The 23,512-nt window shown below is 40.7% G+C and overlaps 1 protein-coding gene across 3 annotated transcripts in view; it reads left to right on the top strand.

Moving 5' to 3' along the window:
- PLBD1 (phospholipase B domain containing 1) overlaps positions 1-23,512 on the top strand; it is a 227,825-nt gene that overhangs the window by 77,422 nt on the left and 126,891 nt on the right. For all 3 annotated transcript variants that reach the window (XM_085601437.1, XM_085601436.1, XM_085601435.1), the window contains 4 exons: positions 7,269-7,488; positions 8,178-8,261; positions 14,521-14,659; positions 21,336-21,497. In XM_085601437.1, coding sequence (XP_085457563.1) covers positions 7,269-7,488; positions 8,178-8,261; positions 14,521-14,659; positions 21,336-21,497 — 605 coding nt within the window. The remainder of the gene's footprint in view (positions 1-7,268; positions 7,489-8,177; positions 8,262-14,520; positions 14,660-21,335; positions 21,498-23,512) is intronic.

Raw genomic sequence — 23,512 nt, 5'->3', positions numbered from 1 at the left:
CTGACAGTGAAATACTGCCAAATTCGTTTTTCACTGTTGCAACGCCATCTTGCCCATAGGACAGAATAGGGAATGCTGTGTCACGTTTCCAGCATATCTTCCCATAGGCATAAGATGGAGAGATGGAGTTTAGAGTGCCTGAACTCAGAATTTAATAACACATCTTTTTGTGAAGATGGTTTTTAAATTGTGTGTTTAGAAACCACACTTTTAGAAGTGACTGGTTTCTTGTCCTGACCATCCTGTGTGCCTCCGCCTGGTTGTGTATTGACTGTCTGGGTTTGGATGTGACAGGGTCTGGGAAGGTGTCTTGACACCAGGGAGGAGTAGGTGAGACAGCAACAGGCTGACTAGCATTTGGTGTGGTGGGAGGAGTAGCTCCTTTGATGCGGAGAGGGCTGTGCTACTGCCACAAACGAATGGCTCCACCTCCTGTGGAGTGTCTGAGGCCCAGACACTCACTATCAAAGAAAGAAGGTGTGCACTGGCAGGAAAACACCCAGAACTGGTTTGGACCGGGCTCAGAACCTTCTGAACACAAATACTTCAAAGGCATTTAGGGGTATAAATGTGAGAGCTGAAACCCCTGAACTCAAGACTGAACTCAAGCCTGAACAAGGATTGAAACTACTTTGTGATCAAGAGGAATCTCTGCCAAAGAAGAACAGCTGAAGAGACTGAAGAGAAGGACTGCCCTTGCTCTGTGTTCTGGGGCTGGCCTGCAGTTTTTTGACTAGGGAGAGGAAAAGGGACTTTGCTGTGTCCCCCTGCTTGAAAGGACTTTGCTGTGTCCTGAAGTAACTTGTCTCCAAGGGCCCAAGAGGAGCTGGCTCCCTGTTGTGGAAACTCAGGAACATCAAAGTTTCCAAAAGTTTCCAAATGTGTCTCAGCGACGCTGTGTGCGTGTGCTTATTGCAGCCTGAGACCTTTGTGAGAATTGCCTCGTGACCGTGTGCCCCGGTGCAGTCTTGCGCTCTGCTTCGATCGACAGCGTGACCAGAAGTGCTGTGATCGTTATCGCCATCGGCCCGGACCGTCGTCCCAAGGGAGAGCCGTGAGAAATCGCCGCCACCGGCCCGAGCCTGCCTTTGCCAAGGAGAGACCTGTGGACCTTCACCATTGTGGGTCCAAGGTCCTTTGCCCAAGATCAACGGAGTCGCAATGGGAGCCGATCAGCTGCGAGGCCGTCTCCTGGTAGCCCGACTCTCACTGCGAGGAGCAGCCGCCGCCAAGCCAAAGCCGCCCGGCGTGACGCCCAAGCCGCGAAGAGAGGTGAGAGAGACTGCCCCCCCAGGTAACGCTCAGCGAGCGTGCGTGTGTCGCTGCCTGGGGTGAAGTGCGTGCTACATGAGACCGCTCTCGGCCTTTCCCATCTTTGCAGCGCGAGACTCTGCTCAAGTCAGTATCGCGGTCCGTACTCGCCGAGGAGTGGCAGTTTCGGGGTCAGATTGTGGAGCTGCACTTTGTTTCCTGCATAACAGTATTGGGGGCATATTCTGGCAATAGTGGCGTAGAGACCTTCACTAGCACCGCGATCAGTGCCAAGTTGCTTTGACGATCCGCATTAGTACTTGCTCTACGAACTGCATTACTTGCTTTTACGATCCGTATTAGTACTTGCATTACGAATTGTATTATTACTTGCCTTTACGATCCGCATTAGAACTTGCATTGCAGACTGCATTATTACTTGCTTTACGATCCGCATTAGTACTTGCATTAAGGACTGTCTTATTTCTACATTACGAACTGCATTACGAACTGCACAGCATTGCATTAGGACTGCATTAGATCATCGTGAACTGCTCATTAATACCGCAAGAACCTACAAGTGATTGTTGGCCTAAAAACCGGCCCAGTGAAATATTACGAATACGCATATGCTGGATATTTTTATCGTTTGCTCTCATCGTATTTCTTCTTGATACAGATACCGCTATTTTCCTACATCAGTGTGGTGTCCATTTGTGGTGTTATCACTGTGTTACTGGGAGTGTGGTTGCAAATACTTCACACATTGCCTTGGAGATGAGCCTTGCTGCTCGTGCCAAGCTACCGGAGGGTGAGCAGGGGTTACCGAAGAGTGTGTCCCTCCTTTCCCTGACTAGAAGCAAGGGTCCCTATTTGGACTAAGGTACCTACCTCAGCCAACTAGGGGAAACATCGTTTACAACACGGGGATTACATCGCGATGCCATTACATCGCGGTTTTTACAACGCAAGTCGTTACAACGACTTGCGCTAGATGGCGCTCTAGGACAAGGAATAGTATAATTTACTATCCAACACCTTCCCTACTGTACGTAGACTGGAGTTGGAATAGTAAATTATACTACTCCTAAGTCCAGCGCCCTCCAACGCAAGTCGTTGTCAAAACCGCGATGTAAATGTATGCGTTGTAACGTCATACATTCGCCAACTAGGGACCCCCAGTTCAAAACAAAACCTACAGTCAGGGCCACTGGAATTATGCTGCTGGGGAGGGACACATAATGTGCCAGGGTTGAGGAAATTATGCGGCAAGAAAAGACAAATTATGGGTCATTATTTGGCGCATTTTGTGATTGTATTACTTCATTACTTTGTCATTTTTAAACTTGTTAACACTGTCTGGGAATTAGTTGCACATCATTAGTAGCGGTTTAACACCCACATATAGCACTAAGCTACAAAAAGGTGACCAGTCAACCTTTGCAAAGGACCTTCCACTGCACAGCAACATGTGTCGCTGCGTTTTTTCTAACTTTAGAACCATTTGAACTAGAAACACCTTGTTTTTGTTCAAATCTGCAGATTATACGGCAGATGAAGGCAAATCTACAATTATGCGAAAATCTCTGCGGCTGCACAAACGCATAATTCCAGTCGCCCTGCCTACAGTCATGCATGTGGGAGAGGTGATCAAAGAGTATCGGACAGGAGCTACCCGTTCACTGACTGAACTCCAACTTCCCAATCAGCTTTACTTCCAGACGTTTCGCTCGTGTGCATCACTTTGAAGGGTCCATTAATAGTGCTATGTACAATCCTGTATCAAATTAACAAAATATATATTATCTTAAAAAATATTGTAATTAAAATGTGTGCATGCAGCATATGCCAAGTAGGTCTTTGATTTTATGGTCAATCGTACAACATTAGGGTTATTTGTATGGTTGTCAAATCGTATTGTGTCTCTGTCTTTATCCATCCATTCCTGACAGCCAGTTTCAGAATCTCTCATAACTCTGGTAGATATTAAAGGAAGGGCTTGCATTCTGATTTTTCATTATTCAATGTTCAATGTGACAATCGGTGCTTTGAGAATTTCTCTATCCCACTCCTCACTGTTTGTTATTATGCTGGCTAAACCTTTGCCCACTGATGGTAACATTAGGGCCTTTTTTCAACATATTTATATTTTATGCTTTTATTTTTGTTAGCGGTAAAAGTGTAAACCATATATTTTTGGTAACCTGTTTAAGAAAGTGTTTATAGAAAAAAATCTGGTGTATCATTGTTACACAGCAGATTGGAAGTACCTTTCTTTTCATAATGTCTTTGGGTGTTTATTTGGTTTTTAACATCTGTTGCATTAATGTGAGAATATTACTCGTCTCAAAGCCTGTTATAACTGTTCCAGCAGATACATGTACTCCCTTAGTGGATGGTAACTCCCCTAGAGTTTCTCCTATTTTGGACATTGGTTCCACCAATACTGTTACTGGCCCTGGGGGAATAAGTTTCTTTCTTGGAATGTTGCTGCAATTGAGAGGAAATTAGACAATTCAGATTGTTTTGACACAATACTCACTTTTGATGTGGTATGTGGTCAAGAGACTTGCGAGAGGGCTGCTTTTCTTATAAATGAATATCAATCTTATTGTGTTCCTGCTTTACCCTCCTTGGCTGGTCGTTCTAAAGGGAGGCTTGGGGTGCTTATCCCTTTTCAGGCTAAGTGTCTTAAAATCAGAGTATTACAGTCAGCTCCCTGGTATCAAATTGTGTTATTTAACTTACCAGGTGGTTTAATTTTGCTCCTGATTAATTGTTATTTTAACTTTTTCTCTAATTTTCCTATTGACCTGCTTTTGGATCTGGAGAGTTTCATATCCAATTTTTTAGATAACAGCTCTGTCAGGGTAACTATTATATGGCTGAGTGATTTTAATATAACTAAATGCCATTTTCCGAAAGACCATGTATATGGCATAATGGGTTGGCATGATGATCTTTCCCATTTTATGCGCAATGGAGAGGTTTTAAATCACATCATCATTCATTATTATTTATTTAATTTGGATTTTGTTAAAGATCGGGCAGTCCAACCACCAACCTTCACGTGGAGGGCCAGTGGGTCAACTATTGATGTTATTCTTCTTTCTTCCCATCTAGTGCCTTCAGTGTTGGAGTGAGCTATCCTATCTACTATTAGTGGCCTTAATCCTGTTATTATCTGCATATCTTGTCCAGATTGCTGTGATAACTTACTCCCTTCTGTCCTGTCTGCCTCTCCTGATACCCTACTGTATGGTCGCAACAAGGGGCTACTGCTGAAGTGGAGAAATATAAACTTGGACAAACTCTTTGCAGATATGGTCAGCTCTAATAGAGAGCGCATGATGTGCTCTCTCTGTGAGGTAGCAGACCCACACTCCATATTAGGACATTTTGATGATTTTTGCATCTCACTATATAGTATGATGTCTGTTGAAATTAATACCATGGAAGTCCCCCCATAGATGATGTAACTGAGACTGTTCTGTTGCCTTAAGTGAATGGAAGCAGGTCCTTCAGGTTGTCCCTAGAGCCTTAGAAGCAATTAGGTATGCAAGGCGGGTTTACATGTCGACCCTTGAGTCAAGAAGAAAGGAAATCAGAGAGGTGGCATGGGAAGATTTGCTGCTAAATCTAGATACTTGAAGGCATTTTGGAATGTCATTAATCACCCACATTTCTCAGCAGATGGGAAATCGACAATATCTTGCCATGTTTTGCCAGAGGAGTCGTTGCTCCACTTCTTTTCGATTTTCAGCTCTGCTGATTCTAGCTCTCCAACTAATCCTCCTTGCAAAGCAAATTACCCCGCCTACCGTGGGAAAGTTGGTGGATTCACCATGCCACAAATTGATGTGTTTGAGGTTACTGTAGCTATTTTAAGTCACGGCCCAGGGCCCGAACGGGGTGCCAATTGATGTTTTCAAATGTATCGTACCATTCTGGACCCCCTCATTGACAAATCTGTTTCGGGCCATTCCCTTTGCGCGATTACCTAACTCTTGAAGGTGTTCCACCATTGTCCCTGTCTTTAAGAAGGGCAACAGGGGAAACCCTGCATGTTACCCCTCGATCTCACTTCGGGGCTCCTCTGTTAAGATCTTGGGTAGGGTGATTCTCCAGAAGTTAGAGGAGTGGCCGATGACAAAGGGTTCCTGTCAGAGGTAAGATATGGTTCCCGCCAAGGTGTAGGCACGGTCGAACAGCCACTCAACCCGCTCATGATCACTGGGAAGTATGTAAGGGCCAGGGGGAGTGCCCTGCACCTGGCCTTTATGAACTTATCTAGTGATTTTGACTTTGTGGACATGGATAGGTTTTGGACTCTGATGACTGATGCCAGGGTTGCAAAGGCATAATCAAATTTCTAAATCGCCTGCATTGGTACACTTCGGCACAGGTTTCATATAGCCTGTCTGGGACAGTACTTCTACTTTTAAGGTTATCGGGGGGGTGAGAAAGGGATGCATTTGGCCCCTATTTTATTTCTTTTTTACATTCATTCTCTGGAGGGGTTCTTACAATCAAATGTCAAAGATTCGCCTAAAATTGGAGATACGTTTGTGCCAGTGTTATTTATTGTACACGGACGACACAGTGCTGTTGTCTCGTCCTGCTAATGGGTTTCAACTTTTATTGAATGCTTATATGACCAATTTAGGCTTGAAGGTCAATCATTCCAAATCTTTTACTATGACTTGTGGCCCCAGGAACACCCGCTCACGCAGATTTATAATTGGATGAGACTCCTATTGCGAAAGTATTACATTTTAATTGCGTGGGAAACTTAATGGAAGTTAATTTTAACTGGGACAGGTTATTGACTCAAATTGGTAATGTGATTGATGCAATTTTCTTGTTCGCCATAAAACTCAAACGCAAACCAATAAGGGACTTAATTACGTTATATAAAACCAAGTGTGTTTCTTTTGGCAACTATTGGGCAGCTGTGTGGGGGTATATCAATTCTTCCCCTTTACAAACTGTAGAAATACATTTTTTTCCAGATTATTAGCAGTTCCTATGTGTACTTCTAAATAAATCTGCCATACGTGAGGACACAATTAAATTAGCCCCACTTCAACTTTAGGCTAAAATCTGAAGTTCACCTCGCACTAATTTATCCCGTCTTGTCTTAGATTATTGCCAAAATATCCCCGGCTGGCCTATGTTAGAAAATCTCTTCTAGATTTGGGTGTGCCACAACTTTCTCAATGGCCTAACGAAATTGACAGTAACTCAAAAGTCTTTTTTTGGCAACAATAATTTAAATCGCTCAAAGAAAATTCTCAGATATAGCAATGGAGGGGTATCGCATGGGGATCTCCTTTCCAGTTCAATCTGGATCTTATCTGGAATGGGTACCTAACCCGGAGTACCGTTTTTCATTAAACACATTTTAAGTTAAATCTAGCCCGTTTTTTGGTAGCTCATCCTTTATAGGGAAATTGGTTCCCATCCCTATTGTGCTGTTCCTATAACAGTACTAGTCAGCAATCGTGTTTACATTTTATGTTTTTGTGTAGTTTTTATTCCGTTTCCGGGAAAATATTTTTATGCCCCATTTTACGTTTGGTTGGTTGTCGTTCCGCTAAACCTTCTCAGACATTTACAATGTTAATCCTCTGAATTTCTTTGCCATGCTGTAATCAGTTACATTTGTGCGTCTATTAAGATCAGGAAAGATATGCCACATTGAGTTGTGCTCGACAGGAGTCCTTTAAATGTTTGTGCTGTACATTTGAACAGGTTTTGTATGTATTTTGTGCTGTGCATCTTTTATGGCTTTGTGGATGAATAAAGTTCTACCTGACTGAGACTGACCTGAGTGAGAATATATTTCCTCATGGACAGGGGGAGTTAGATTTTATTGACAATGTCATGGTAGTCTGTTTAAAATAACAATCTACACTGCTGCAAAATACTCACCCAATAGCATTATTACTAGTTCTACTTGTATATTTGTAATTCCAAATTCCAGCCAACTAAGATGCTGTCTATTGTTGTTGCAGGAGTTCGCTTTGCCACAGTGTACTGGATGAGAGACACTCAAACAGTACTGGTGAAGGATGTGCTGGACAGAAACGGTGATGCTTACGGTTTCTACAACGACACCATTCAGTCCACAGGGTGGGGAGTACTGGAGATACGTGCTGGTTATGGGTCCGAGGATAGAAGCAATGAGGAGATCATGTTTACAGCTGGATATTTGGAAGGTTACCTCACCTCAATGTGCGTACCACCCAGATTCAGTATTTCTTGGCATTTTGTTTTGCAAGGTCAGTGGTTGGTTTGGTGTGCTGAAACTGCTTATAATAGTAGTTTATACTCCCCTGTCTTTTGTCAGAGGAGTCTACGTCTTAGCTCTACTGGATTTGGGCATCCTATCCATGATTTCTGGAACACAAAGTAGTTCCCTTCAGTGCCAAGGGCTACCGTGGCATAATGTTCATTTTGAGACCAATATGTATTTTTGCTTTTAGCCATTTAAAAACATAAATACAAAAACTAGCATTACCAACCTTCCTCTAGACACAAGTTTTTAAGTTAGTGTGATGTCGCGCCAAGGCTCATACGTTTTTCCTCAGTTTTACATGTTTGCTACCATCGTAGTTTACAGAAACAATATGTTGAGTCTGAACTTTGAAATTGTCCTTTATAACATTCTTGATAAATTAAACGTAGCCCTGGTATGTATTTTTCTGTTCAAATACATTTTCTTTGTAATCATTTTGTACATTTTCTTCTTAATCATTTTGTACTGAATACCCATGGCCTGCACTGTTGAGCGAAACACTTTGGGAAAGTAAAAAATACATAAGGAATTACACTGAGACCTTCCTTGGTCTGGATAAGGTCTTCAAAAATTAGAAACCCATGTCTCAATGATCCAACTGTTCTGATTTTTCTTCTTTCTGCAGGGACATGCAAAGCCACTTTGACAACCTATTACCCCAACTGATAAAGAACGACACTGTGTTAGAAGCTGTGAAGAATTTCCTCTGGTGAGTGTTTGAGCAAATTCTAATAAAAAAAAAAAAATCACAGAGCTGATCCAAGAAAAAGCAATTATGTTATAGAGAATTCATAAAGTAAATGGACATAAATGCAGAGGAGCTGACAAAGCTTACAAGCATTGGCATAGCCAATAGGTCTTGCCTTTGGGACCTTATAAGTGTTTAGCCATGCAACAGTTGATGTTGTTGCACCAATGATATTGTGCTGGATAACAAAACACTTATAAGGTCCCAAAGGCGAGACCTATTGGCTAAGCCAATGCTTGTTCAGTTTGTTATTGTCGCCTGCGTTGTGTTTGATAGGTGTGATTGCATTCTGGTGTGGCTGGGAGTGCCTGAAGTATTCTCTCTGTAAGCAACGAACCGTTCTTTTGCAACAAAATACCGACGGTTTGTATCTAGTTGCCAAATGCAGCTCGGTTGTAAAAAGCAGGCGAAGTGACTTGCTTTCATCCGAAGAACAATACTCTTAACCTTGAGATAAAAAATAATTTCGAGAGGGGTGAGCCACTGTGCCTGGTGCAGCCTGTCCTGTGCTTCTTTGGATTTATTTCATTTCAATCAAATGAAAATAAGGCAATGCACTGAAGTTGTGAATTTAGATCCAGATGACTGTACAGCTTAGATCCAGACGATTGTAAGGCCTAGGATTTGTGTAAATTGTGGGAACCAAACTAGTGATCCTGCTGTTGAATTCTTACTTTCTACGTTTCCACTTTGTGGCATTGGTTATTCTGAGGCCTGAACGGCATGTGTAAATCACAGACCACTCATTGGTGTCCACATTAAAATTATGAGCGATTCATTGTTATTCTGTGGCTGGAACTATTAACATAGGGACTGTGCCAGGGTATGTAGGGAATGTGCATAGGCCTGCCATAGTATTTAATGACTGGTTTGTCTGTGCGAGGCCTAGCCTCGTGTGTGAAGAAGAAATCTATAATTCATAGAAGATGTTAGCAGCTTCGGGGGGTGGGAGGAGGTTGGGGGGGGTGGAGTATGCCTTGGCACATAGTGATGTGAAACGTCATAGCTGTATATACTGTATCAGAACTATATCTGGGTGGAAAAAGTTGCGGCAGCTGTGTAAAACCATGCTCCGTGTTTTGAATGTGATGCAACTTGCCATGACTTTTAGTCGAGCGCTTAAATTATGCTGCAATTTAGGTCAAAATGATTTGATGTGGTGGATTACATTATGCAGCAAAGGAAAAGCAAATTATGCAGCATGCTGTGTAATTAAAAGCACATTCTGTGATATTCGTCATTTAGCTATTTAAAAATGTTAACATATTGACACAAAAAGGATCCCATTCCTATAGAAATTACGTAGGTTTATTAAGAAGGGAGCTATACATTCATCAGAATCAATTCAAAATGTTATTTCCTTAACAAACACTGCTGATATTGTCTTACATGAAAGCACGAGAATACCATTCTAGTAAAGTGGTCCTTTCTACCTCACAGAGTAAAATAGTTTGTGTGAAACATAAAACGTGGCACTCAGCAGAAAAACAAGCCTACATGTACGCTCGTCATGTCTTGTAATAACAAGACAAGCAATGGCCGCGTGGCTGTGAAAGTGACACAGCCGCGAAAGTGAAAGTAATGGCCAGTGATGCGGAGGAAGAGATAAGAAAGGCAGATGGCGGCTGCGCGCGTGCATGCAAGCTTGAGGCCAGGAAAAGCTTGTGGGTAGCACTTTGAAAACCCCCTTACTAAAAGTCGAGCAAGCAGCGCATGCGCTGCTCTAGGCTCGACCTGAAAATGGCAATGTTGCACCTTTGAGGTATGTTGCAGCTTCCCTGTCCACAATGGACTGCATCGCAGTTAGATCAGAAATCTGCAAACCCTTAAATATGACTAACTTAAATCAGTGTGCGATTGGTATGGGTAGGAAGGAGAGTGAGTTATCTAGCAATAAATATAGTAGCACCGCCTTTGAAATATTCAAGGTTGTTATGGTCTCTGGATTTGTGGGCCTTCAGATGGATAGAGAGTTTGCTTCAGAGGCCTTTCAGATGGTGAGCAGTTGCGTAAGGTAGTACGGAATGTTGTGATCAACATCTTTGTAGTAAAAATATCAAAGTTTGAAATGTATCCTGGAACTGAGAATAAAAATAAGTACTCTTTCCTTCTCTATCTAGCATCTTTATTGATAGTCACAAACACTGAATAGAACTGCAAGTTTGTACCCATAATAAGTGGTAGTTGACAATGGGTTGACCATTGGACGTGTGATCAGAGCATTGTAGCAAAATCTGTTGTGCTTTAGTCACTTGGGCATCGGTCTTGAAGTCTTGATATAGAGAATAGTGTCTAAATTAGGGTACACCTCCTGGTGGCAGCTTTGGAGATTTCATAAATAGACAATTTCTTTGTGAAGCTGCAGCGGTTGCTTTTCTCTAGTGGGATGACTCCATAGCTAGAGTTGGAAAATAATGTCATTGGAAAACCCATCAAATTCGAAAAGAAAATGTATTTTCAATGATGGAAAAAAGCAAGCTATCTTAAGCAATGCAGATATAACACCTTAAACCACAAGTTGGAAGCCTCACACCACCATTTACAACATCCTTGACGAAAGTGAGTGAACAATGTTTATTTTTGGGCACAAGTGGTACTTTACAGGTGCAGGGCCATTGTTTGTGTTGATAAAAGCACTTTGGTCAGACAAACTGCTCACCTCAGCACTATCATCTTTTTATCCTGTCCGCGCCTTGAAGTAGTATCAACGAGTTACTCATAACAGTCTCTCTGTTTAGTCTCTCTTCAAGGAATGGTGCCGTTTTTCTCTCCTCCTCGCTACAGTGTGGAACAGTCTAACCGTGAATCTGAAGAATGAATAAGTCCTGGAGAAATTTAATATGAAGTAAACAACCCTCTTAGTCTGAGTTAGCTGTGCCTCCTGCTTCTACTCTAGTTTCTTAGTGGTTCTTCGGTTTGGATACCTCCTGACATTAGTCCCTGTATTAGATGTAGTTAGTAGTAGTAGTAGTACTACTATAACCGCATTTCATCATCATAACAATGTAGTATGTAGCAGTGTACTTTAACTGTACAATATGTGTTGCAAGCCTCTCAATGTATAGTTATAGGATTGAAAGCCCCTGGTTCTGTGTTGACAAACATCTTATTTTAATGTTCTAGCAGACCTGGTATTTTTTCTAGTGCAGAAGATCCATGTCATGTGTCTCTGTTGGGGTCCACCCAAAGTGGTACTCTATTTAGCTTGGTTGACTACCATCCTCAAGCCCAGGCTATGAGACTACTAACGGTTGGTTGGCACTAATTATGGTAGTGGAGTACAGGTCTTTTTACCTTAGCCTCACTCTGGTATTGCAGACCATTATTTCCCTAAAGAGGTCATCTATGCATGTCAGTGTTTGCGTATATGCGAGGCAGACTTCCCAGGTTTGGGTTCACTCTGTATGATGTTGCCTAAGACTGCTATCCTTTCCTGCAGAAGAAATGGCCCACTTCACTAGGAAATGGAAACTGTTTGTTGCAAGCGAATCAATGATGGAAATGCTGCAGCACAGAGTTCCACCTTGTCTTTAGTTCATTTCCAGCTTTGCAGTGAGTTGCAGATCAGAGGAAAAGGTGATGCTTGTCATCATATGCTAACTCAGCACATCTGAGAGCCAGGAACAATATGTATCAGAGCCTGCAATATCTACGTGAGAAGTATAGAATTGTGTCCACTTTAACACTATGTGTTGTGCAGGCTCCTGACCAATCTTCTGGGGGATTTGGGATGGAAAAGAAGGGGTGAGGAAAAACTAAGGGAAGGGAGAAAAACTTCATGGCTTTACTTTATGAAAGTTTGGTCACCTGCAATGAAACCACGCAATTACTACTTCACACCATACCCGATTACCAGTCATGCTTTGTATAACTAAATTTGGCGTTTTGTAGAATGCACCTTATGCTCTTTCGAAATTAGTCTTGGGCTCAGCATACACATGTTCGCTTTGAAGACAATTGCACTCTTGAAAATACAGACATGCTCTATTGGAAACAAGATAACTTCTCTGACCAGACACCCAGGGGAATTTAATAAATGAGCGCAATCTTGCTTCCTGCAATCTATGTCTGAAGAAAAGCAATCCGGCACTTCTGGGGATTTATGGATGCAATTCACAGGCTGACTCCTTTGGTGACTGCTGTATTTGCCTAGTCTCCCGCATGGAGCCAGTTAGCCAAGCTAATCTCCCGCCAAGAGTTTACTCCAGTCTGAGTCAAAATACAAGAAAATTACCAGCGGTTAAAAAAAGTGTTACTAAGTTGCATTGAAGCTTCTTTAGTAGCATTCTGTTTTCCTATACAGTGCATTTCTTTCTTGTACATTGTTCGCAAGTTACCATGTAAACTGATTTCACAGTGGATGCAAATTAAAACAAGGTACCTATCCAAATTATAATATCACATGTAAATGTAAACCAAATTTCAGTCTCTTACTACACATTGGGATTTCCTCTGTGAGTGTAATACTCACAAGTGCTGCAGCACTGGTTTGACATTGCATTGTGGCTAAAGCTGTTCTTTCTAAGCCTTTGTGGAAATGTGCTATTAAGCAAGACACGCTGGTCCTTGGTTTTATGACATAGGTCCTAAAAATGGCCACACAAATATGATAACGTGAGGCCTTACGATGTAACACCTATGTCTTTTTGTTTTGCTTCTGTCACTCGCACACTTGAGCAGAAACATTCTTGGTAACACAGTTGTGGTAGATTACCTCAAATCGCTTAGAGTATGGGCAAGGTGTCTAATGGCACATTAGTGACTGAAAAGCATATGTTCTGTACTTACCTGAACAGAGAGTCATGAGAGCGTGGGAGCACGTAAGATCTCTACAATATATGTGCATGACAAGAGATCCAGAGCTCTTTTGATCTCCAAATATTGATAAGTTTACTGTTAATGTTTGATTTCAGCAAATCATCTTTGCCTTTTAGAATTAGCTCGAACAAAGTAAACTAGTCTTAAAGTGATTTTTCTGCACTTTTTAGAGTTCGCATTTTGTTTTCTCTTTTAGTACTAGGCGCTATCTGTTTTTGAATTGTTTCTTTTGCAGTTTTCTAATTTGTGGCATATTTTTATTTTCTATACTCTTGTTATGGACTGAATAGATTTAACTAGGAAAGCTATTTTGGATGTGTTTACTCTACACCTATAATGTTGTTCAGAAATTTATACGCTGTGTGTGTTACGGGAATTGTGCGTGTTTCATGTATTTACACATTATTTAAATATTCTGATCATTCAGTGCCTGCACAGCCTGGCCTATCACCCTTCTCAATTAATTGAATATACAGACATGTCTTGTAGACACTGTACACTAAATGTAATTTACAGCTACGGTCTACGTAATGAATATATAGGCAAAGTACATATATTAACATCTACATGCAGCTCCTATATACTCTGATAGTCTTACCTTGTGTGCAGTAAATATGAGTACCAGTACGCACGCTTGTAAAGCATGTATATGGTTATGAACTGACCCTACTAGGATTATGTATTAGTAATATTAATACTTCATGCATAGCATGGCTAACTAGTCTTAAAGTGATTTTTCTGCACTTTTTAGAGTTCGCATTTTGTTTTCTCTTTTAGTACTAGGCGCTATCTGTTTTTGAATTGTTTCTTTTGCAGTTTTCTAATTTGTGGCATATTTTTATTTTCTATACTCTTGTTATGGACTGAATAGATTTAACTAGGAAAGCTATTTTGGATGTGTTTACTCTACACCTATAATGTTGTTCAGAAATTTATACGCTGTGTGTGTTACGGGAATTGTGCGTGTTTCATGTATTTACACATTATTTAAATATTCTGATCATTCAGTGCCTGCACAGCCTGGCCTATCACCCTTCTCAATTAATTGAATATACAGACATGTCTTGTAGACACTGTACACTAAATGTAATTTACAGCTACGGTCTACGTAATGAATATATAGGCAAAGTACATATATTAACATCTACATGCAGCTCCTATATACTCTGATAGTCTTACCTTGTGTGCAGTAAATATGAGTACCAGTACGCACGCTTGTAAAGCATGTATATGGTTATGAACTGACCCTACTAGGATTATGTATTAGTAATATTAATACTTCATGCATAGCATGGCTAACTGCGGTTTTAATTTAAAAGATCATAACATAGAAGTTAAGAAAGCAATTAGTGGTTGAAAGAAGTGTCTAATTGGCTGTGCTGTGCATCTTCTATTTCTGCAGGGAACAAGATCAATGGATGAGGAAACAAATTGAATCCCAAAAGCAGAATCCACTCTGGAGACATGCAGGTTACATCGCTTCCCAACTGAATGGACTTTATGCAGGAGCTGCAGAGCAGGCTAGGCGAGAAGGGAAGAAGGTAAAACCTATTCTAATCTCCAGGGTTCAGGGCCATCAGCACAGGCTGGGTCGGAATTGGCAGCGTGGAAAGCCCTCCTCTTCATGGTGAGAAACACCAGGACAGGTAGTTGCTCCAGTTCATGTATCTGACTGCTCCAAAAAGTGCAGACTAAACAAGGCGGCAATGCTTTGAGAAAGGCAGTGGCGAAAATAAATGATCTATTTAGGTGCAAGGTGAGAGTAGTTGGTTGTGGCAATAATAGAAAGTCAAAGACATAGTTTCATGTGCCTGTCTGGTACGTACCAGCAGACATTTTTCAATGTTCCTTTTTTTCGTTCTATTAGAAGTGGCTCTCTTGAAGCTTTATTTGAAACTGTGTTTTCCCTTTAATTCTTTTTTGAAGTTCATCATTTATTTTCAACCTCTTTTTTATACATTCATTAATTCAGTAAATCTTTATTTGGTTTGAACATCCATTAGAGAATACAATAATCAGACAGATATCAATAAAAACAGCCATAAAAGAATACATTAGTAATCAGGTATCAATAAAAACATTCAATGGCTCAACTACAGCGGCATCCCAAAAAAATGGTGTACAGTAATAATACATGCATCATTAAAAAACATTCAGTGGGTCAATTACAACAGCATCGACTGACATCATACTATAACTGGGCACACACTTAAAAGCGTCACAAAAGAGAACTACCGACCATATCGCTTCCTAATGTAAAGAGCTTCTCTAGTACAATTTTTAGTAGCTGGGCAAACCTCTGGCGTTTCTAATCTGGTTAAAAATCTATAGCCTTCAAGTTATGAGTTAAAAGAGGAAATGCACCAAAGAGGGACTAAATACTTTCTTTTCGAATATTTATAAAGTGCACAAAAAGTAGACAGTGCAAAGTGCTTTGACTCGAGGTACCATCTCATAAACATGGTGAAAGTTTATCCAGCCACCCCCTTGAACTGGAAATGCCACTAAAAAGTGTACAGTACCCAAACGTATCCTTGTCAAATAAAATCTGTATTGAGTATTTTTTATAAAGCTATGATAAAATGTCACCTCCCTGTTATAAACCACATGTTCCAAATTTGCAGAAAGTTTGCATACTCACTTGTCCTGTGCCTGTTCATAGTAGGCAGTCTTAACTGAGGCATTTCCTACTCCTGGTTTTTGAGTTGGCTCTTCAAAAAGCTCAGTGAGCACCAGCCACCTAAAATTGCAGCGTATATATGCAAGCCAGGGAATACTATCAACGTTATCCAGGGCCAAGCAATCCTGAAGGATGAGCCTATAGAATCCTAATTCTGGTGTTTTCCAAACCTTTATCCATAGAAGTAACAGAGCCAAACCCACACAGTCTTCTAGAAATTGTGAACCCACCTCCGAATACCAAACAATGGTCGAAGTTACCTGTGGTACCATCAATAGTCTCTGAAGAACGTTATTTCTAAAATTTGAAGTCTGGCACAGCCAAAATACCCACATACTCCTGTCCCATATGAACCTATGGAAAGACAATTGGCATTAAAAAGAGCTATCATTTCTTTTACAGGTCTATGACCCAATTTTACTGCAAATCGGAAGATTGATTCTATAGTTCTATTGTTTTTCTGACTTGATTCTATAGTTCTATTGTTTTGCTGAGCCTTTAAGATTAGCAGTGAGTCCTAACTTCGCTATGAGTTAAAAAGAAGTCCCAAATAACAGAAGTTAGATACCTTAACTTCTAGGTGCATGCGCATCCAGAGGGCAGGGCAAATAACACCGCTGCTCAGAGCCCCGGACAACGGACACAGTTTGGGGCCTGGTAGCAGGGCCCGCAATTGAGAGCCCTTGGGAGAGAAGCCCGCCTGGGCCATTTGCAACTCCCTCTGTAACGTCCCAAGAGGGGTACTAGTGGAAGCGACACTGGTGGCAGCAGGAAGAAGAGAGTGAAGGGAACAATCAGTTGGGGAAAAGTAAGTCTCTCTTGCTCCCTTGCCGCTGGTTGTTTGTTTGCCCACCAATCGGCCACTAGCCACCATCTGGGCTGTATACTAGCCCCAATTTAGACAGCCTAGCCCCGATTTTATACATAAAGTATTTTACACCTTTTACCTTGTATCAAGTTGCTAAAGAAGCTCAGTAGCCCAGGCCACCACTGTTTCAGTTTCTTTATACATCTCCATGTTGTTGAAAGACTGATATTTATGGGTCAGTTCACAAAACTGTTTTTAGTTCTCTATAATGAATATGTTAGGTCATAGATGGAGAAGAGTGCCGTATCATGAAATTAGTTAGCTTGGCTTTAATTTCAACTTTAAATGTGACTTTTATCCATGGTGTAAGATGTCGTCGTAAGGGGTTGCAAATGCTGTATAAATGTAATCAGTCGTAGGTGTCTGCGAAGATCACTAGGGGGCAGGAGGAAAGCAATGTGAAGCTCATGGTGGGGGGTGGGGGTAGAGGAAAATGAAGGGGAAGCAGCTGACCGGAGAAAGAGCAAGACATTTCATGCACTCCTGTGGAGTGCTTAAAGTAAAAGAAAAAAGTAGTACCTGGAATGTAGGCACTGGAAGCAGTGAACGAATATAATATATAAATCAGAACACTGTGATTGAAATGCACCCCAGCAGGCCATACACAAGAATGGGGAGGAACACCATCATCTTAAGAGGAGGAAACTGAGGTGGACAACAGAGCCCTCCAAACACGAGCAAGGGGTTGGTCAGAAGGCTACTGTACATGTATTGGAAACAATAGGTCAGGCCAACAGATGGCTAAAGTGATCTGCAGTCGATACCTAAAAAGGAGCAGGGAGAATCATGCCCCAGAATTCTTTGAACTTTTGGAAGAGCAAAATTACCAGTTCTAGCTAAATGATGGCAAAATGCTTTTCTAACAGACTTCAATAAATGCTGCTGTCTTCAGCGAAATGCCTCAGAAGGCACTACACAGATCTATAGCTGACATCAACCATTTGCCATTCCCAAAGGTGCAAAAATCCACTGCCGAAGCTCTACTACTTTAAATGAAATAGTCGGTGTGATATCAGTATTCAGATTGTGCCTCAAATGATCACTTCACATGCTTTCTATATGTGATCCTAGATGTTCTTTCATCATCTACTTTATTAAAGAACGTCTGCCTAACACATGCAGCTGAACTCTGGATGCAGTCTCAGCATTTTTTGCCAAAGCAAACCGTATTCTTTCTTATTGTTTCCTTACTTTTCATTCTTTACATCGTTGATACACCTCAAGACTGTCATATCTTTCATTCCTAGATAATAGTGTACACATTTTTGACACCCTGCTATATTTTCTCTCTGTTACTCCCTTTTGGCCTGCAAATTTTCTCCACTCAGACTTTTAATTCTTGACCCCTTCACATCGAGAAAATTATCCCATTGCTAACACGTTGATCCCAAAAATAACCTCCAATAAATCTAGTGCTGTTCTTCTGTCAGTTTTCCTCTTTTTCCTTTTCAGTTTTTTTCTAATTCTTTGAAATGCTTTTGTTTTTTTTTCCCGAACATCTCTGGTCCCTCTTCAACCTACTTGCTTCCTCTGAGGCTCCTCTACACACTTAACACTTATCACTTGGCGTGCAGAATAGATGGAAGTACCTAATACACTTGTTAAATACTTTTACCCGAAGGTTGGGTGTTTAAGTGATTGCAGTTAACAACTCCTATTTTAAGTAAGTCATATCGGAATGAGGCATAACATGCAGGATCGTTTTTTAGCACCAAATTCCCTATGTTTTGCTTTTTTCCATCTGTTTTCCCCAGTATATTCCACCAGAATGCATCTGGTAGAACCTGTTAGGAAAATATTGTAGGGTGGATGGGGTGGGGGGACGGGGGACCCAATAATTATCACATGTAGTAAATACTGCACCCCAAAGTAAACACTTTGTGCAGTAATTATTGCACAACTTGGAATTCCCTTTGTGCAAAGATCAGAATTTTCCTCACTAAGCAGAATTAGCCGTGCTTAATTTGAACCCTTGCTGCAGGTGGGGCCCACTGGCACTCATTTTTGGGGACTGGCACTTACTGTTAATTTTTTAACTTTGACCCAGAACAAGAGCGAGAAAGTCAGAAAAGGGGAACAATTGAGGAAGACCGGGATGGAAAAACAGTGACAAAGGGAGTAAGCCTTGAGAGTGAAATTAAAGGGCAGGAAGAGCAGGGTTGTGGCCAAAAGAGGCATGAGGTGGAATCAATACTAGATAGCTTTAGTGTTCGGCAGTCTCAGCATTATGGAGCGCTGGCCTCAGGCTACTGAGAAAAAACATGGGGCACCGACAATTCTTATTTTACAAATTAAGCAGATACCAAGAGTCATTTTTCTGTTCCACCTCCTAGGCGTGTGGTATGTGGATTTTTCTTTCTTTGCGCCTCCTCTTCCGCTTTGATCCATTCACTTTCTTATTTCGCCTCTTCAACCACTGCTCTTCTCTGTTCAAGCCATGTTTGTTGTTTTTCTCTATGCTCACCATTTACTGCCTTTAATACTTTTACTTTTTTCTTTTACATTTTTTAAGCAACGCAATTATTCATGTATTCTGTCAATGTTCCCTTTTTTATTATTTCTCTTTTTTTTTATTTAGAAGGAAAAAGTTCAATTGTACATCACACTCATAAGCAAATCAGTCTCATAAAAAGTAATCAAGGTATACTTGCAATACAATTACAGCACATTAAATTAATTTGTTTAAATTCATTTCATGTTTAGAGACAGAATTATCTTACAATTTGTGCTGTCCAAATCTCTCTAAATTTATCCTGTGTTTTTTTTTGCCCGTCTGATTATTGATCACGGCTTCCAATTGATAAAAGTACCATAACCTTTTTCCAGTACTGCTCAACCCTTGGTGGATATTTTTCCTTCCAATTGAGTGATTACATAATCTAAATATATAACTACAACAATATCTCCAAATGTCCTAAATTTCCCATATATATTTCCATCCGTGCCCAGCATAATGCACTGACCTGTCAATTGCATATTGCCTGCAAAGATTGTCAAAATTAGTTTTTCAATTTCAGACCAATAATCCCACAGTTTCGATCAGCTCATTAACCTATTTATATAATTGACTAATTTGCAGTCACAATGTGGACATCTGGAATGTTCAAGCATTTTCGCCTCATAGGTTGTTTTGGGTGTATAGTAGAGCCTATTAATTACTTAAAATTTTTGAAGCTGCAAATATGAGCACCTAAATGAGTACATTTATATAGCTGTTTCAATGTTGTTCAAATTCACATCTTGTCCTAGTTTATTGTCCCATTTTGCTTTAGGTTTATCAAACTCATTTTCAAAAGACGCAGAATAAATTGGTATGTCCTACATATGGTCAACGCCCCTTTTTGCCCCAAAACATGTCTCTAAGTGGTGTCGAACTAATGGTGTAAATTATCCCAAATTTATTCAAGTAATCTCTGATTTGCATATACTTGAATAAATTGGCCTTAGGAATAAAAAGCAAATTTTCTATTGCAAATGTATTTCTTTTTAAATAAGCAATAAAGATATTTGAATTAAAAACTCCGTCTTTTATTATCTGTCCTAGCCGTGTTACTCCATATTTTACACATACCTCATAATATGAATCATGAAAAACCTCAGGAAATGCAATGAGCCAGGTGTAAGCGTTCAGAATAGAGACTGCATATTTGTGGCTAATTGACCTCCATATTAAATAGGCCATCTTTGCAACCTTCAATCTGATACTTTTAAAATATCCTGGATCAAAATGTCAAAGCGATGCCCCTTTATCATTTATACCAAAACACATATGATACGTCATTTGGCATCTCCCTGTGTCATGCTCTGTTATTAAACAGTGCATTGTTTTAAGCATAGCCCCCTTTAACAGGATTTAAAATCCGGTTGCGCCCATCCTCCCATTTCAAATTGTAATTTCAAAAACCTTATTACTTTGCCAGGTTTCTAATCATTCCAAAGATTGTGTAATGTATTTTTCTTTAAAAAAGAATATGAACCCGAAATAGGAATGGACTGAAATAAGTATAACAACTTGAGAATTATAGTCATTTTTATAATGTTACATTGTCCCACCAATGTTAGTGGTAATTTCTTTCAAGTGTGAAACTTGCACATACATTCCTGCAGTAAGCAGTCGTAGTTTACCCTAATTCAATCATTTCCTGCATAGCATAATTTAACACCAGGATAGGTAGCTTCCATCCTAATGCGGAGTCTTTCCTATATGCTCTATAATTTACAATCATTTGTATTTTCTTTATTTATTTTCTAGCCTGAAACATTACTGACCTATTCTGCTAAACTCTAAATTATTTCTATAATTTGTAAAAACTTTAGGACAGTATATTGACACTTGGTCAGCATACATGGAGATGTTTTTTACTGCACCTCATCCAGAGTTATGGGTTGAATTGATGGTTATTGATTATCCTACTTATTTAAGGTAAATATCAAATACAAGTTGTGACCTAGGACATCCTTGTCTAGCTCCTCAAATAATTATCAGTTTTGAGACCATACCCATAGTTGTTACCTTAGCCTTAGAATACTAATAGCGAGCTTTTGTCTTTGTGGAGATTTACATTTGTCTAAGCACCGTCCATAGGAATCTCCTGGAGACCCCTTATTATAATTTCTAAATGTTGTGATTTACTTTACACAAGAAACGTTTTTTTTGTTTTTCTCGTAGGCGCTGTCCTTCTTTGCTGTTCAGTTTCTGAATGCAGTGGGCGATCTGCTTGACCTGATCTCTATGATGTTCCCATCTTCCAGAGTAGACTGGCACTCACTTAGCAAGGAGCAAGCAAGGAAATACCGATGGGAAATGGGCCACTGTTCTGCACTCATTAAGGTGAGCTTGGGAACGTAGATAACATTGACTGGGCTATGATTATCTGATGACTCTGTGTCACCAAAACACTTTTCCAGTCCTGACCTTTGCTTGTATAACCTGTCCCGGTGACATAGTTATCTGATAACTCTAACCTCTACTTCCCGCATTGTCAACATTTTGCACAGCTTACTTGTTTTTCATCACTATGAACTGTGGGCAGTGGTAGAGAGCTCAGGGCATTTCCATACCATGTGTCTGCAACCCCCAGTAGCGACAAGGCAGTGCTTAAGATCGAGTTGCGAGTTCCATCAGCATGGGTAAACAACATAGGGGTTGGACACTGTCATTTGTGATGAAGTCATGTGGGATCTATTGAGCTCTGTATTGGTGGAATCCCAGTTGTATAAAAAAAACTTTAACTTGAAATATTAAGTGGGCATTACAGTTTGAATCCTGACCATATGCGATCTTAAGGGATTTTTTGTTGTTTTTTATGTTTGTTAGTTTCTTAGTAGAGAGCCATAACTTCATTAACTAAAGCTCTGTGCAATCCTTGGGTTCTGATATCCTATACTTACACATTTACCTCTGTTTTGCCTGTATCCATGCCATCAGTGGTTGAGAAAAACAGGCCTTGGCCAAGCCCTGCAAGCTCTGGGTGCTCGATGTGGCCTTTGGCCATATTCAGTGCCTGGTCGTCCCACCACTAGATTCTGCAGGGCAAGACTTCCTGGCTGTACCCAGCAGGCAACAGAAGTAGAGCATGGCCTTTGTCCCCAACCGGCTCCCAACTCTACTTCCTACATGTCTGTTAGGAATGGGAATGCCCCCACCAGTAGACTGATGCAATCAGCTACATCTTTGGCCTGGCCTCTGCCTGCACAATCTGCCTCAAATGCTTGCTGGGATTTGTCTTCAGTCCCCTCCGGGTGGCTGTAAGCTTTGAAACACTTCCTTTGCCCTGTTCCATTATGTTCAGGATCCTCAAACCTTAGGACTGTAGAACAGAGCAATCTTTTGAGACTTCAGCAATGTTTGTGATGGAATTTGACTGTTTTGGTGAACTACAGAAATGTAACTCGCTTCCATCAAATCCCAAAGCAAGGCTCAGGACCTTTTCCATGATGTGCCTGATGAGATTACACCACTGATGACATAACCTGTCATGTCCGCATTAACAGTGCAGCTTCCTTTCTCTAGGTTTGGTTTGGGGGTATCTTTATATTGAATGGGGTGCTGCTTTATTACCTATAGAATTATAGCATTTTGGGAGCTTTCTCAGAGGGTGTGGTTTGGAATGGCACTGGTGTAGTAAAGACCTATATGGGATATGTTGGGTGAGCAGTGTGACATTTGGAGATGTGCTCTAAACATGGTGCAGCTGTAGCACTGCACATAAACCTTGATGTTGAAGAATAATGTGAAAGTGTCCCAGTAGTTTAGGTGAATACCTACCCACCCATTCATTTAGGTTTTAACTGCAACATAGTCCTTCTTGGGTAGCACAACATTTGTAATGCTTTCAAATTCGAGATGACTGTGAAATAGTTATTTGTATTCAAGCAGGAATCAATTGCCTTATCTTTTCCATGTGAATTGAGAAAAAGTCTTAACCAGTTTGAATTTTTTTGAAGATCTGGATGTTCAAGATCAGCCCTATCTTAGTGGTAGATAGTTCTTGTTGATGGAAGAAGAGGGGTCTAGGACCATGAATGGCACCATAAGCTATGCACTTTTCTTAGAAAGTGGAATGTCTGGGCACAGCAAGCCACCCTAACGATAGAAGGACAGCTGAAATATGAATCTCAATATTTAAATTGATGACTCACAGGTGTAGTCTGCATTCTCTGTAGCTCATGAATCATATGAAGAGCAGCACCAAGATAATCACGTTGGCACAGTCTGGACGCGAGAGCAAAGTATTGATGGTGGCTGTACACTTTCAGGAAAATGTAGATAGCAGGGAAGATATGCCACAGTCATCTCATTGTGTAGAACTGTAAGTGGGAGAGTAAAGCTACCATCTGCCCCTA

This window comes from Triturus cristatus, chromosome 4_2, assembly GCF_964204655.1.
Source record: "Triturus cristatus chromosome 4_2, aTriCri1.1, whole genome shotgun sequence".
Taxonomy (NCBI): Eukaryota; Metazoa; Chordata; class Amphibia; order Caudata; family Salamandridae; genus Triturus; species Triturus cristatus.
The sequence above is the reverse complement of the archived record's forward strand: the minus strand, read 5'-3'. Positions and strand labels throughout refer to the sequence as shown.